At 47.9% G+C, this 13,830-nt stretch overlaps 1 protein-coding gene across 2 annotated transcripts in view; it reads left to right on the forward strand.

Moving 5' to 3' along the window:
* The window catches only part of SPATA18 (spermatogenesis associated 18), a 66,704-nt gene that overhangs the window by 45,420 nt on the left and 7,454 nt on the right, over positions 1 to 13,830 (forward strand). The window contains exons 5-6 of one of the 2 annotated variants that reach the window (XM_019526557.1): positions 10,782 to 10,877; positions 12,979 to 13,113. In XM_019526557.1, the coding sequence (XP_019382102.1) occupies positions 10,782 to 10,877; positions 12,979 to 13,113 (231 nt within the window). The remainder of the gene's footprint in view (positions 1 to 10,781; positions 10,878 to 12,978; positions 13,114 to 13,830) is intronic. The other variant, XM_019526558.1, reaches the window with a different exon arrangement.

The following is a 13,830-nucleotide window of genomic DNA, read 5'->3' on the forward strand; positions in this document are numbered from 1 at the left end:
GGCCGTCTCTGAGGTGCCGGGGGGGGGGCGCAGACCCCGAGGGGACCCTCGGGGTGCGATGCATGCCCATCTGTGTCATGCTGCTGGTGGGCTGGCTACAGCTTGGACTGTCTGCTCTGGGGGACTCATGAGCAGGGCCTCAGGCCCTGCTGCTCGCCCTCCTGCATGAACTCCTGCGCTAACTCACACGCCGGGCTCAGGAGTGCGCCTGTTTGCGCGGCCTGTTTGTGAGACTCCAGTCGTGAGGCTCCCTGGGGGGCTGGGCGAAGTAGGAGCGGGGGGGGGGCGTGACCCTCCTCGGTCCACTTAGCCCGCTCCCAGGTGGCTAGGTTCCTCCCTCCACGGGCCCCTGCTTACCTGCCAGCAGGCCTGGGCTTGTCAGGGGTCCTGGGGTCGCTGCTGGGGTCCCTGGGCTCACGGGGGCACAGCGGGCTTACACCCGCGTGTCTTGCACTGGAGCCGGGACTCTTCTGAGGCTTAGTCCATTGCTGGGCTCTTTTTAAACTGCGCACATGTGCAGAAGGGCTGGCCGGTGCCTCAGTGGTTTTGGGGGGCTAATGGGGGTCCCTCCCCTCCACTGAGGGAAGGAACAGGTGAGTGACTTCCCCCTAACCTGGCATGCATGCCTGCAGGGGGATTGTGCAGCTCCCTGGGGGGCTGGGCCAAGTAGGAGCCGGGGTGGGGGACATGACCCTCCTTGGTCCACTTAGCCCGCTCCTAGCTGGCTAGGTCCCTCCCTCCGCAGGCTCTTGCTTACCTACCGGCAGGCCAGGACTTGTCAGGGGTCCTGGGGTCGCTGCTGGAGTCCTTGGGCTCATGGGGGCACAGCGGGCTTACACCCACGCATCTCACACCAGAGCCAGGACTCTTCTGAGGCTTATTCCGTTGCTGGGCCCTTTTTAGACTGGGTAGATGAGAATGCTGGCAGGAAGACTAGAAAGGGTGGATAGAAAGGCCATGTGGTAGTGGAAACAAAATATGTTTAAAGGGCAAATTGAGAGGATTTTTATTTTTTCTTGGTCTGTTCTTTTCAGTTTATTAATGGAATCTTAAAATTAAGAAATAAGTCACAAAACCCTGTGCATTTTCCACTCCTTGGATACTTCTGAACTGTCAAAGAAGACCCGAGCATTCATTTAATTTAGGGTTGTTTAAAGTTCTAAAGTGTCTATTAAGGTTTTAGACCCCTGCTTCTTATAGATAAACAGTTTAAATTTGAAGAGGATACATCATCATAGTAACCACCATTTTTAAACTTGACTGGTTATGATGTCATAAAACTTGTGTGTAAATTCTTAATTGTTTTTCTGTGCTATGTTTTTTTTCTATATTTCAAGGATATCATAAGAAAATCATACAATTGTTTGTTGAAACTATGCAAAATATTGTTTTGAATTATACATTTAAGATCATTCCTTGTGTTAAGTAACAAAATTTTTTCCGATTGTGTTTAAAACTCAGTTTGCTTTCAGGACAGGTATATATGCTAATTATTATTATTATTTTGGGAGACTGAAGTTAGCAGAAACTCATAATTATCTTAGAACTTGTTTCTGCAGAACCTCATTATCCCTGAAGTTATATCCCTTTCATGTATTGGACAAAGTAGCGCTTAGAAAGAATAGGTTTCCCCCCCAGACAACTGTATAAAAGCTCTCGTTTGGCTTTTAATATGGTGCAGTGGCCATAATAGGCAAAAAAAGGTAATGTCTTCTTTTGGCTGACCATGTAATGCTTTGATTCCTTAAGTTTGCTGTCTTTCCATAAATCACTTGGATGAAGCAGATTCCTAAAACATATAACCTTTAATGAGGGCACTGCTTCAGATCCTAGTGGGTGATAGCCTACTAACTTTCGGTGTGACTAACATCTCAGGAAATCACAATCACTATGGCAGGACAGAGAAAGAGAGACTACTTCTTAAAATAACCAGTTAAGACCAAAGAGCTTTTGTTGAACTAACTGCCTGTGTGAAGCATGGAACACTAACCTATCATCAAAATGGTATACTCTGTTTAAAAAACTAAATCACTGGCCACTGAACTTGCTGAAGTGTTCAAGTACTTTTCAAGCCCCAGATGAAGCACTTGGCAGTCATCTAGCCTGTAGGAAAGGTGGTATCAAACCGTGGCAAGGTTTGTAACAGCAATAAATTGTCTCAGCTTAAATCCAAACACCAGAGCAAAACAAGCATTCTGCTTAACTTCTTCCATCTGGAATTTCAAGAATAATAATGGAATCAAAATTACAAACCATATGACAAGATCAGTTATAAAAGGTACTGTCCTAGTTCTGATCCATTTGTCTAGATATTTTCTGTCTGGTAACATAAGAACTGCCATGTATTGGGTCAGACCATGGGTCCATCCTGCTCAGTAGCCTGTGTCACAAATTGGCAGAGAGTGGATGCTGCAAGGGGGAGTGAACTGGGTATGACCACAGGGTTTTTTTGTTTGTTTTTTTCCCATTGTTCCTCTCACATTTTCAGCCTTCAGCATTTAAAGTCTAGAAAGTTTTGATCCAGAGGCTGACATCTAACTCCCATGCTTATCAGTATCTCTTTTATCTTAGAATCATAGAAAATTAGGGTTGGGAGGGACCTTGGGAGGTCATCTAATCCAACCTCCTGCTCAAAGCAGGATTATCCCCAACTAGATTGTCCTAGTCAAGCCTTTGTCTATTTGGGGCTTAAAACTTCCAAAGATGGAGATTCCACAACCTCTCTGGGTAACCGATTCTATAGGGCTGTGCAAAGCTTCGGTTACTGATATGATTCAGCGGAGATTCGGCCTGATTCGGTGGTCAAGTCTCTGAATCCGAATTGAATCGGGAGACCCTTTAATCTCTCTGAATCAAATCGGAACCCTCCAAACTGATTCTGAAAGATTTGATGATTTGGACACTGACACAGCTTTTTTTCTACATACCTGTAGGTACCAGGCAGCTCGTGAATGCTGCAATGGTGGGGTGGATGGAGCGTCCCACAGGAGTGTGAGGGAGTCCCCAGCATGCTCAGCAGCAGACCCGGATGTGGACCAAAAGCACTTCTGAGTCCACTGCGGAGCGTTCAGGGGGGCCCCCCATTACCCCCCAGCTCGGTGACTGGTGCCTCCTGGGTTGGGGGGGGAGTACCTGGGGTCCCTCCTATGGCCAATCACTGAGCCAGGCAGAGGCTCAGGGTCCCCCCCACTGCACTCCTGTGGGATACTCCATCCACCCCAGCATCGCAGCGTTCATGAGCAATGCCATTGAGACAGGTAGAAAAAACATTTAAAGCTGTGTCTATGGCTGAATCAGCTGATTCTCTGAATCAGCACTGAATCTTCAGCTTTGGATTCAGCCAAACTGAATTGGGGACAGTGATCCGAATCAACGAATCGAATCACTGTCCCCGATTTGGGCTGAATTCGAATCCAAATTGAATACAACCCATTTTGCACACCCCTACTATTCTAGTATTTTACTACCCTTCTATTAAGAATGTTTTCCCTAATATCTAACCTAAACTTCCCTTGCTGCAACTTGAGACCATTGCTCCTTGTTCTGTCATCTGCCACCACTGAAAGCAGTCTAGCTCCATCCCCTTTGGAACCAGCCTTCTGGTAGTTGAAGGCTGCTATTAAATCTCCCTCCTTCTCTTTTGCAGACTAAATAAACCCAGTTCCCACAGCTTCTTCTCAGAAATCATGTGCCCCCGCCCCCTCACCATTTTTGTTGTCCTCTGCTGGACTCTCTCCAATTTGTCCACATCCTTTCTATAGTTGGGGGTCCAAAACTAGACACAATACTCCAGATGTGGCTTCACCATTGCCGAATAGAGGGAAATAATCACTTCCCTCGTTCTGCTGGCAACACTCCTACTAATGCAGCCCAGTATGCCATTTGCTTTCTTCACAACAGGGGCACACTATTGGGTCATATTTGGCTTACTGTCCACTGTAACCCCCAGATCCTTTTTTGCAGAGCTGCTGCTTAGCCAGTTGGTCCCAAGCCTGTACCTGTGCATGGGATTGTTCTGTCCTACACGCAGGACTTCGGGCTTGTCCTTATTGAACCACATGAGATTTCTTTTGGTCCAATGCTCCAATTTTTCTAGGTTTCTCTGAACCTACTTGTTGCAGGGGCACTCTGGCGTCCTGCTCCTATGAAGGGATACAGGTGCCGGTTGCTGGGGCAACTGCAGGTGGTCAGCTGACCAGGAGGGGGCAGGGCCTGGAGTACATAAACAGCCCAGCTGAAGCCTAGCAGGCAGTTCCCTTCTGGCAGTCTGAGTAGTGGGAGCTCTGCTGCAGAGCAGAGCAGAGCAGAGCAGAGCAGAGCAGAGCAGCCTGACTGCCTGACTGTCTACATGAGGGTGCGGGGTGGAGAGAACCCTGACAGGCAGGGATGAAGGAGAGCCAGGGTGGCACAGAATTTGTCATAGCCAGGAGGCTTATTTTGTGTTACAGCTGGTTGGCTTATAGCTTTGTGTTTTCTGTTTCGTTGTTTGTGTAACACTGGAGGACTGGGAGAGGCTGTAGGGGTTGGAGAAGGCCTCAGGGGAGCTCCCCAGTAGCGTGGGGTTTCCTGGTGCCCTGGGAGGGCACAGCAATCTGGTGCCAGAGAAAGCACAGCAGGTTGAGCGCCGGAGAGTGGCGCTGCGTTTTGGGGTGTCCTGACCCCAGCCCAGTGGGGCGGTATCGGGAGGAGCCTGAGCAGGGCATAGGACCCGGGAAGGGGGTCTGAAGGCCAGGTTAGGCTGAGGCCACCTGAGCCCTGACTGCGGGAAGCGCGGGAGACGAAACCCCAGGGCGGGTAGCCTGACCGCGGGAAGTGCGGGAGACGAAACCCCAGGGCGGGTAGCCTGACCGCGGGAAGCGCGGGAGACGAAACCCCAGGGCGGGTAACCTGACCGTGGGAAGCGCGGGAGATGAAACCCCAGGGTGGGTAGCCTGACCCCGGGAAGCGCGGGAGAAGAGGTCCCGGTGCGGGTGACGTGAGCACAGGGAATGCGAGACAGGCCCCTGTGGGGGTGAGCGTGGAGAGACAGGCCCCAGTGGGGCACTGCCTGTACAGGAGAGGCCCCAGAAGGGGCGAGCTTATTGAGAAGTCCCAGAAGGGGGGCGAGCTTATTGAGAAGCCCCGGGAGCAGGTGCGTATTCAGAGAAGCCCCGGGAGAGGGTGCGTACGAGATCAGGGAGCCCGGTGGGGGTGCGTATGAGATCAGGGAGCCCGGTGGGGGTGCATACGAGATATCGGGGAGCCCTGTGAGGGCGAGCATACGAGTGAGTCGCCCCAGAGGGGTCACTCGGGCAAGAGCATTGACAAGATAACGTCCGGAACAGCTGAGAGGCTTGGGGCGTGGTATTGGGGGTGGAAGGAGCCATGCGACGCCCATAGGGTTGGGGCACCAGAACCTGTTTGGTATAGAGTAGGGACCGGAAGGGTGAGAGCACCAGGTCCAAGGGGTCAAGTAAAGGCAGCCTCCCATTAATGCTATAGAACGATCAAAGTCGTGGCGGGGGAGAATGAGGGGGCTAGATGGGCAACTTGGCACGGTAGGGGTGCCAGGAGAGATCACGGCCGCTGCTGGGTCACCGCTCCGTGACAAAGTGGTGCATTGGCCAGGAAGCCAGCCGTGCGCGGGGAAGGAACCCGTGTCCCTTAAAAAGGAAGAACGAACCCAGGACTAAGCTAAAGACGGATGTTGGTAGAAAGAGAGTTTTACCACAGCTCGGTGGTGGGGTGAAGTTAGGATACCCATTGCTGGGAATCCGACAACTAAGACTGAGGCTCTGAGCTAGGAAGACGAAGTCAGGGCAATAATGGCACGGAAAGTAACGACGGACGGCCAGGGGCCGGAAAATTTTCCTGGGCAGTTAAGAATCGAGGAAATGAAAGAAAAGGTAGCCCAATTAGAGCGTGACCTAGCCCTAGCAGAGGCCCAGAGAAAGGGAGCTGAGGCTAAGGCAGCGACGCTGGAGCGACAAACATCGCTAAGTAAGAAAGAAGGGGGAACAAAAGAAATTAGACGCTGGATGGCGGTGGAAGCAGAAAAGACGCGAGAAATAGAAAGGTTGCTGGCTCAAGAAGCCCAGAAGAGTTAGGCGAGGGAGGAAAAGTTGCAGAAGATGCAGGCGGAGATGACAGCCTGGATGGCACGGTCTGCTGAGGCCTGCATAACTCAGGCCGGGGAACAGCAGGAGATGCAGCAGAAGCTGGAGGTGGCCAGGGGCATAATAGCAGTCTTACAAAAGGAAGTCCACACCCAAGTGGACCAGATAGAAGGTCTACATGAGGACCTGGAGAGATGGCAGGAGAGATGCTTGGGGGCCGAATGTCTGGTTGATGAGCTGCAAAAAGAACTAAGTGAAAGCTGTATCCAAATGGAGGAAAATAGCAAGGTGATAGCGCGGGAAATGGAAAATGTAAAAGCTTTTATGATAAACCAGGAGGCCGACAATAAAAGACTGCAGGAGGCAAATAATCAGATGGCCAGGAACATCCGAGAGCTCAAGGAAGTTGGGAGGTCAAAGGAGAAAGGAATAGCAGGGCAAGAACTGCAGACTGTGAAGAATACGAATACCCTAAGGGAAAGGCTGGAGGCTCTTGAAATTCAACTAGCGGGGTACGTGAGAGCCGCTAAATCTGAGCTACAGGAGAGGGGGTTACTCATAGAGTATCTGAGGCAGGCAGAGGCACAAGTTGAGAACATCTGGCCCAAACTTATGCGATGCTTAGAGAGGAAAGAACTGCCCGGGGCCAAGAATCTGGAAGGCCCTAGAGAGGGAGCTGGGCCAGAACAGCCAGGGAGGAGTCCTAAGGAAGAGAGCTCCATAAAAGAGAAATTGGAGGCCTTAAAAAGGGAGGCTCTGTCGGCAGCCCAGAAATATTAGGACCTAAGGTGGGACCAGTGGCGGGACCGACACGTCCAAGAAATGAACCAGTTAAGATATCAACTGAGGGAGCTATCCTTCCGGCAGAGTAAGGGAGAAAGAGCCGTACGGGGGTCAGAGCAGCTAGAAATAACCAACCTAATAGGGGGAGAAACAACAAGGATAGACAAATGTATTCCCCCTCAGAGTGAGACCTCCTGCCGGGTATATAGAGGAAAGACCGTGAAAATCCCCAGCCCAAGACTGCAGAAGTCAGAAATAGGCCCCATGAACAGGGGAACAGTTCAGCCCAAGAAAGAAGATAGAGCTGAGGGTCTGGAGAGAAGGAAGAAGGAGCAATCAGTTAAGGGAAGACCTGAGACTAAGAAAAGACCTCAGCTATATGTGAATGGCCTGCCCAGAAAAATTAGGTGGAGGACACTGAGAAGGGTCCTTGAGGCCAGAATAGGAAGGGTGGCCTATGTAGAAATTTATGAGAGGCCTGGAGGGAGATCCACTGGCCAGGGAGTGTAGAATTTTGGAATGAAGAAGATGCCCAGAAGGCACTGAATTGCCAGTGGGAGGTCTGGGGCAAGCTCCAAGACATCCAGGAAGATGGGAAGAGAGCGAGAACCCGACAAGTGACCGGGAAGAAAGGACCCAGGTGGGTGGAAAAAGACAGAAGCTTAGCCAGTGAAGGGCACAATTTACCAAGGTTGGCTAATGTGGGGGGACTACCTGTGGCAGGTACATCCCAGAAAATCCCACGTGGTGCGCCTTGGGGAAAAGGCGAGTTGGGGACGCCTAAAAACCTCTGCCTCCAGTATGTGAGCTGGCGGAGATTGAAGGAAAAGCCAAGAGAAGAACCCTTGAGGGATACCACACCTCGAAAAATTGAAGAGCGGCCCCGGTGAGTCTTGAACTTAAGGGGGGAGGTGTGTTGCAGGGGCACTCTGGCACCCTGCTCCTATGAAGGGATACAGGTGCTGGTTGCTGGGGCAACTGCGGGTGGTCAGCTGACCAGGAGGGGGCAGGGCCTGGAGTATATAAACAGCCCAGGCTGAAGCCTAGCAGGCAGTTCCCTTCTGGCAGCCTGAGTAGTGGGAGCTCTGCTGCAGGGCAGAGCAGCCTGACTGCCTACATGAGGGTGCAGGGTGGAGAGAACCCTGACAGGCAGGGATGAAGGAGAGCTAGGGTAGCAGAGAATTTATGTTATAGCCAGGAGGCTTATTTTGTGTTACAGCCGGTTGGCTTATGGCTTTGTTTTCTGTTTTGTTTGTGTAACACCGGAGGACCCGGAGAGGCTGTAGGGGTTGGAGGAGGCCTCAGGGGAGCTCCCCAGTAGCATGGGGTTTCCTGGTGCCCTGGGAGGGCACAGCAATCTGGTGCCAGAGAAGGCACAGCAGGTTGAGCGCTGGAGAGTGGCGCTGCGTTTTGGGGTGTCCCGACCCCAGCCCAGTGGGGCGGTATCAGGAGGAGCCCGAGCAGGGCATAGGACCCAGGAAGGGGGCTGAAGGTCAGGTTAGGCTGAGGCCACCTGAGCCCTGACTGGGAGAGGGCGTGTACGAGATCAGGGAGCCCGGTGGGGGCGCGTACGAGATATCAGGGAGCCCGGTGGGGGCGAGCATACGAGTGAGTCGCCCCGGAGGGGTCACTTGGGCAAGAGCATTGACGAGATAATGTCCAGAACAGCTGAGAGGCTTGGGGCGTGGTATTGGGGGTGGAAGGAGCCATGCGACGCCTATAGGGTTGGGGCACCAGAACCTGTTTGGTATAGAGTAGGGACCAGAAGGGTGAGAGCACCGGGTCCAAGGGGTCAAGTAAAGGCAGCCTCCCATTAATACTATAGAACCATCAAAGTCGTGGCAGGTGAGAACAAGGGTGCTAGATGGGCAACTTGGCACAGTAGGGGTGCCAGGAGAGATCATGGCTGCTCCTGGGTCACCGCTCCGTGACACTACTGTCCAGTGTATCTACTACTCCCCCCAGCTTGGTATCATCCACAAACTTGCTGGGGGTGCAGTCCATCCCATTTTCCAGGTCATTGATGAAAATACTGAACCAAACTAGCCCCAGGACTGACCCCTGGGGCAGTCCACTTGATACTGGCTGCCAACTAGACATTGAGCCCCATTGACTACTACCCTCTGTGCCTGACCATCCAGCCAGTTTTCTAGCCACTTTACAGTCCAGTTATTCAACCCATACTTCCTTAGCTTTCTTCCAAGGATGTTATGGGAGACTGTATCAAAAGCCTTGCTGAAATCAAGGTATAACACATCCACTGGTCTCCCCACATCCACAGAGCCAGTTACCTCATCATAGGAGGCAATAAGGTTTGTCAGGCATGACTTACCCTTTTTGAATCCAGGCTAACTCTTCCTAATCACCTTCTTCTCTTCCAAGTGCTTTGACATGGATTCCTTGAGAGCCTTGGTTGATCATAACTCATTTTTATTCATTCTGTGACTCCTTCTGAAACTAGGTAAATAAAGGTCATTGTATCCATAAAAATGACAAGCTGATGTAGAGCTGAGGGTCAACTGTCTGTTTATAATAGTGAAGGACAAAACTACTCAGTCTCCTCCATGGTACATAAAATTTATATTGAACCTCAGATATGAGAGGACAGAAATGTACAAAAGTCTTTTTGGAAGAATAGAGAGGTCTTCTCCTTGCCACTTGTTGGGATTTATCAAGGGAAGAACCAGGTTATAGGGCTTTCTCCTGGACACTCTTGTCAGTTTGTCACCACAGCTAAGTAGCTGATAGGATCAAAGGTTGAGGATAGGCACAATAAAATTGCCTATCTCCAGAGTTAGGGAGAGAGAGTATCTCAGTGGTAAAAAATACCATATACTTCAAACCAATGTTTTAGGGATTGAAGAAAGGAGGAAATTATTGATCCTATAGTAATTACAAACACTGTAAACATCAAATAGTAGGGCTGCGTGAAGCTTCTGGTTGTGATTCGGTTCAGAGGAGATTCAGCTCAATTCACTGGCCGAATCTCCAAATCCGAATTGAATCAGAGTTTATTGCATCTCATTAATTTCAAGTGTAGACATGCCCAAAGCTAATATTAATTTGATATGAAAGGTGACTGGCCAGACAAGGAAGACAGAGTGGTTTTCATTGTTTATATCTAATTTCTTATAGTGTTTCAGGCAGAAGGTTGGGTAGATTTGTACTTTAATGTTCCAACTAAATCAGAGATACCTAGCTTGTAAGCAGCAGCTTGCTTCATTAGATACTGCTTATGAAATCTTATACATCTGATTTAGTTAGTTTATGGCCATGTCTACACAAGACATGGAACCTATAATGAATAGGGAAGCAATGGTAACAGTACAGCATGATGGTAGAATGATTGCACTTAGTACAATTCATGTATGAAAGAGGGCGGCAGTATTTTGCATATGTAGGGCTCTAGGGAGCAGAGACCTAGGGAAGGATATGCAATAGTTGAATCAATATATGCATAAAATAACCCATGAACATTTTAGCAGTGATGTTTCTTCAAGACAGTGGAATACACAGGCATTGTTGTGGAGTTAGTGATAGGCATGTTTGCGGATGTGGAAATAGGAGGATTCAATATTTAAAGATTGTGTCAGACACAATGGACAGTGGAAATAAACCGGGTGGTCTAAGTTGGGAAAGGAGCTGGAATTGTATAAGATGAATAGTAATGGACTGTAACACAGTAGCTCTGTTATAGTTTAGTCAGGTAGGACTTTCACAAACTATTGCTTGGCAGCTAGAGTGCGCTCAAGTCCTGTGTGATGATTTTCATGTGCTGGCAAGCAGTTGATCTGCCAGAAAGAAAAATCTGCTCAAATAATCAATTCTGACATGCTGAATTCACTGGAAGGATCTGTACCTTTGCATTAAAGGTGTATTTCTGGTTATTGATTTTTCTTGCAGTCTGGCAGAAGCCCAGTTGGCTCTTGAAGACACAAAGACCAAATCAGCCACTACCCTTTTGGCAGCAGAGGATGAAATTGTTCAGCTAAAAACAGCGTAAGAACAATCTGATGTAGGGGTGTTGTGGCAGCACAGCAGCACACAAAGGCAAAACCTGGGATTTCTCTGTGTGTGTGTTTTTTATTTACAATGCTCAATATTCCTGTGCTTCTCCAAAACTATGTGTGTAACTCCTCTTAACAACAGGCTCAAACAGGAAAAGGCAAAGAATTGTAACGTGTTCATTGTTCCTCTTATAACTTTGGCTGAATGACCCAGCTCACTTGTCTTCTAGTCTGTAGCAGTTGGATAGGTTAGTGGATTTTTTATTTATTTATTTATCTCTTTGGCGGAGGTGGGGAGGGGTAGGGGAGGGGAAATAAATATTCCCCCCGCACCTCCATCCTCCAGCTGTCAGGACTTATTTAGGTGTGAACTTTGGTTTTAAACTCTGATTTTGCTCAGCATTGTCTGGAAATGTACCATCTCTGGGGATGCTCCAAGGAAAATGAGGTGAAAAATAAATCTTCTGGTTTGGAGACTTCCTGCTTTCTGTTAACAGCCAGATGGTGGGAGCATTGGCTCTGTGTGTAGAGAGGTCCTAAGGCTTAGCTGAAGTAGATTCAGTGTGACAAGATTCATACTTTGGCCGACCTTCCTGTGCCCCTCTTTCTTTAGATATAATGTACTTTAAAGCCAGCAGCTTGACAGTACTTGGATACAACAAGTGGAGCTGATATAAGAGAAAGATAGGCTTTCACTGAAACCTCAGTTTGAATTCAGGTTGTAGACATTTTGTCCATAGCATGCTATTACGCTTTTCTTGGAAGTAACGTATTCATGTTAGATAAAATATGTTTCAAGTTCCTTAGATTAAAATTATCTATGTGGAGGGCCTCCAGGCTGGTTTTGCCAATTCTTTTTGCTGGGTGTGTGCTGAGGTGGTGGTGATCTTCTGTAATGTTAATGCCTCTGATTTATAAATGCTCTTTTGGCTTCCAAGTGTAGTGGTTGCCTCTTAAAAGATACTGAGCTGGGTCAACATGGTGGCAGCTGACAGGAGGCGGATTCTTTCCATTTCCCAAAGTCCTTAAGGTCTATCTGCCTCTGTAGTCTAAATCCTGGCCTGATGGTAGTGCCAATTTATTCATCTCACTCCCAGGCCAGTTTTATCTTTTCTGTCAGAAAAGAAGCCTCGACTTGAAGCTAGTCTCACTCACCTTTTAGTTATGTAGTAGGAAGGGCTGTAACTACCTCACTTCTCCCCTTCATTCAGGATAAATAGAGTACTCCTGAGAAGAAACCAGGCTATCTTTCTGTGCTTTCCCCCTTGTCTGCTGAAGAAAGGTCAGAGGGAGTTACGATTCCAATATTTTGGGAGTGGTTGCCCCACTGAATTTTGGAAACATTTTATTTTACAAGAAATAGTAAATAAGCAGTAAAAGACGGTATATAAATATGTGTAGGTTTAATGGACATAGTATCTGCCACTATTTAAGAGTTAGCACCTCATTTTTTGTGGGACAGGGAGAGCTTCATTTAACAGCCTCAAGTAACATAATTATTCAGGCTTCCCCAGGGCCTTGCCAAAAAACTCCAGTAAAGAGAGGAAAAGGAGGACCTGATATAAATAATAAAACAGCATAAACCCCTTTTCTTTTTTTAAGGTTTGAGTTTCTAATTAAATTGGCCTACACAGGACAAAGAGTAACTTCTTTTCTAGATCCCAGTCATCTAAAGTTCTACAAAGAGCACTCAAACCAACAGCAGACTCTTTCCAATGCCTGAAGAAGGGTGTTTGTGCCCAAAAGCTTGCAAAGAACTTTTCTAATAAAAGAATATCACATTTACCCAAAGAACCTTGTCTATAAAGATGTATAAGATTAACTAGTACTTCCTCTCAAAGACAAGACTTGGAATACAAAGGCTCCTGCAACACTGTTTTTATGTCTTAAAGTAGCAGTTAAAGGAAAAATAAAGAAATTGTGGTTTGCTTGGCAGTTTATTGCTAATGCTGAATTTCTAAATGTCTCTTCCATAGAAGTCAAACTCCCCACCATTTTCACAAAGGTTTTTTATATACAATATCAGTTAATAAATAGATTCTTCACAGTTGTAGCAGGACTTCTTGTGACCATCTTTATTCTTTGGGGTTAAGTCTGAAGGCTTCCCAAGCAAAGGAGGAGAGTGCTCTGAGGAATCTGGGCCATCTGAATGACTATGAACAACAGATTCAAATATTGAAGGATGAAATCGCCATCCTGGGTGCTCAGAAATCTGTTCTTCAAAGCAGGTATGGACTTCAATCTGTTGAATCATTAAAACAAAATGAGAGAGCTGAGGGAATTGAATAGTACATCAGGTTTTTTTAAACTTTAATCTGATGATGGGTTGCTACCAATGAATTATAATCTTTATGGATAGCAGTTGGTTATTTCTTGTTGCAAGCCCTTTTGAACCCTGCACTGTGCTGATACAAAACTGTTATTTACATGTTGATTTGCTTTACTAGCCACTGTGCCTTGGAGATGGATAAGGCCTACATTGCAAAAGATGTAGCATTTAAAACTGTTTCTCTGGGATGAAGTTACTAATTTTACCCAGTATTAGAACTTAAAAGTTTATTGATTTGGTTTATGGTGTGGGCAGATGAACTGGTTACTACGAAGTAAAAGGTGGAGACTTGCCACACACTAGCTATGCTACAGTAACTTCCTATATGCATATCACCAGGGAGGACTATACCTCAGTTGCTCGGGGATGCAGGGGGGCAGTCAGGAAGGCCAAGGAGGAGCTGGAGCTGGGACTAGCGACCTGGATAAAGGACAACAAGAAGTCCTTTTTTAAATACATAGAGGGCAAAAAGAAGGTACCGGGTAACGTGGGGCCCCTTCAAGACACGCTAGGAAATCTGGTCATCACACCAGATGACAAAGCTAACGTATTTAACAATTTATTTGCCTCCATTTTCCTGAGCAGGGACCAGATCAGCCCCCCCACTGGAACCCCC

The sequence above is a fragment of the Gavialis gangeticus genome, unplaced genomic scaffold (assembly GCF_001723915.1).
Source record: "Gavialis gangeticus isolate Ggan-Ray unplaced genomic scaffold, GavGan_comp1, whole genome shotgun sequence".
NCBI lineage: Eukaryota > Metazoa > Chordata > Crocodylia > Gavialidae > Gavialis > Gavialis gangeticus.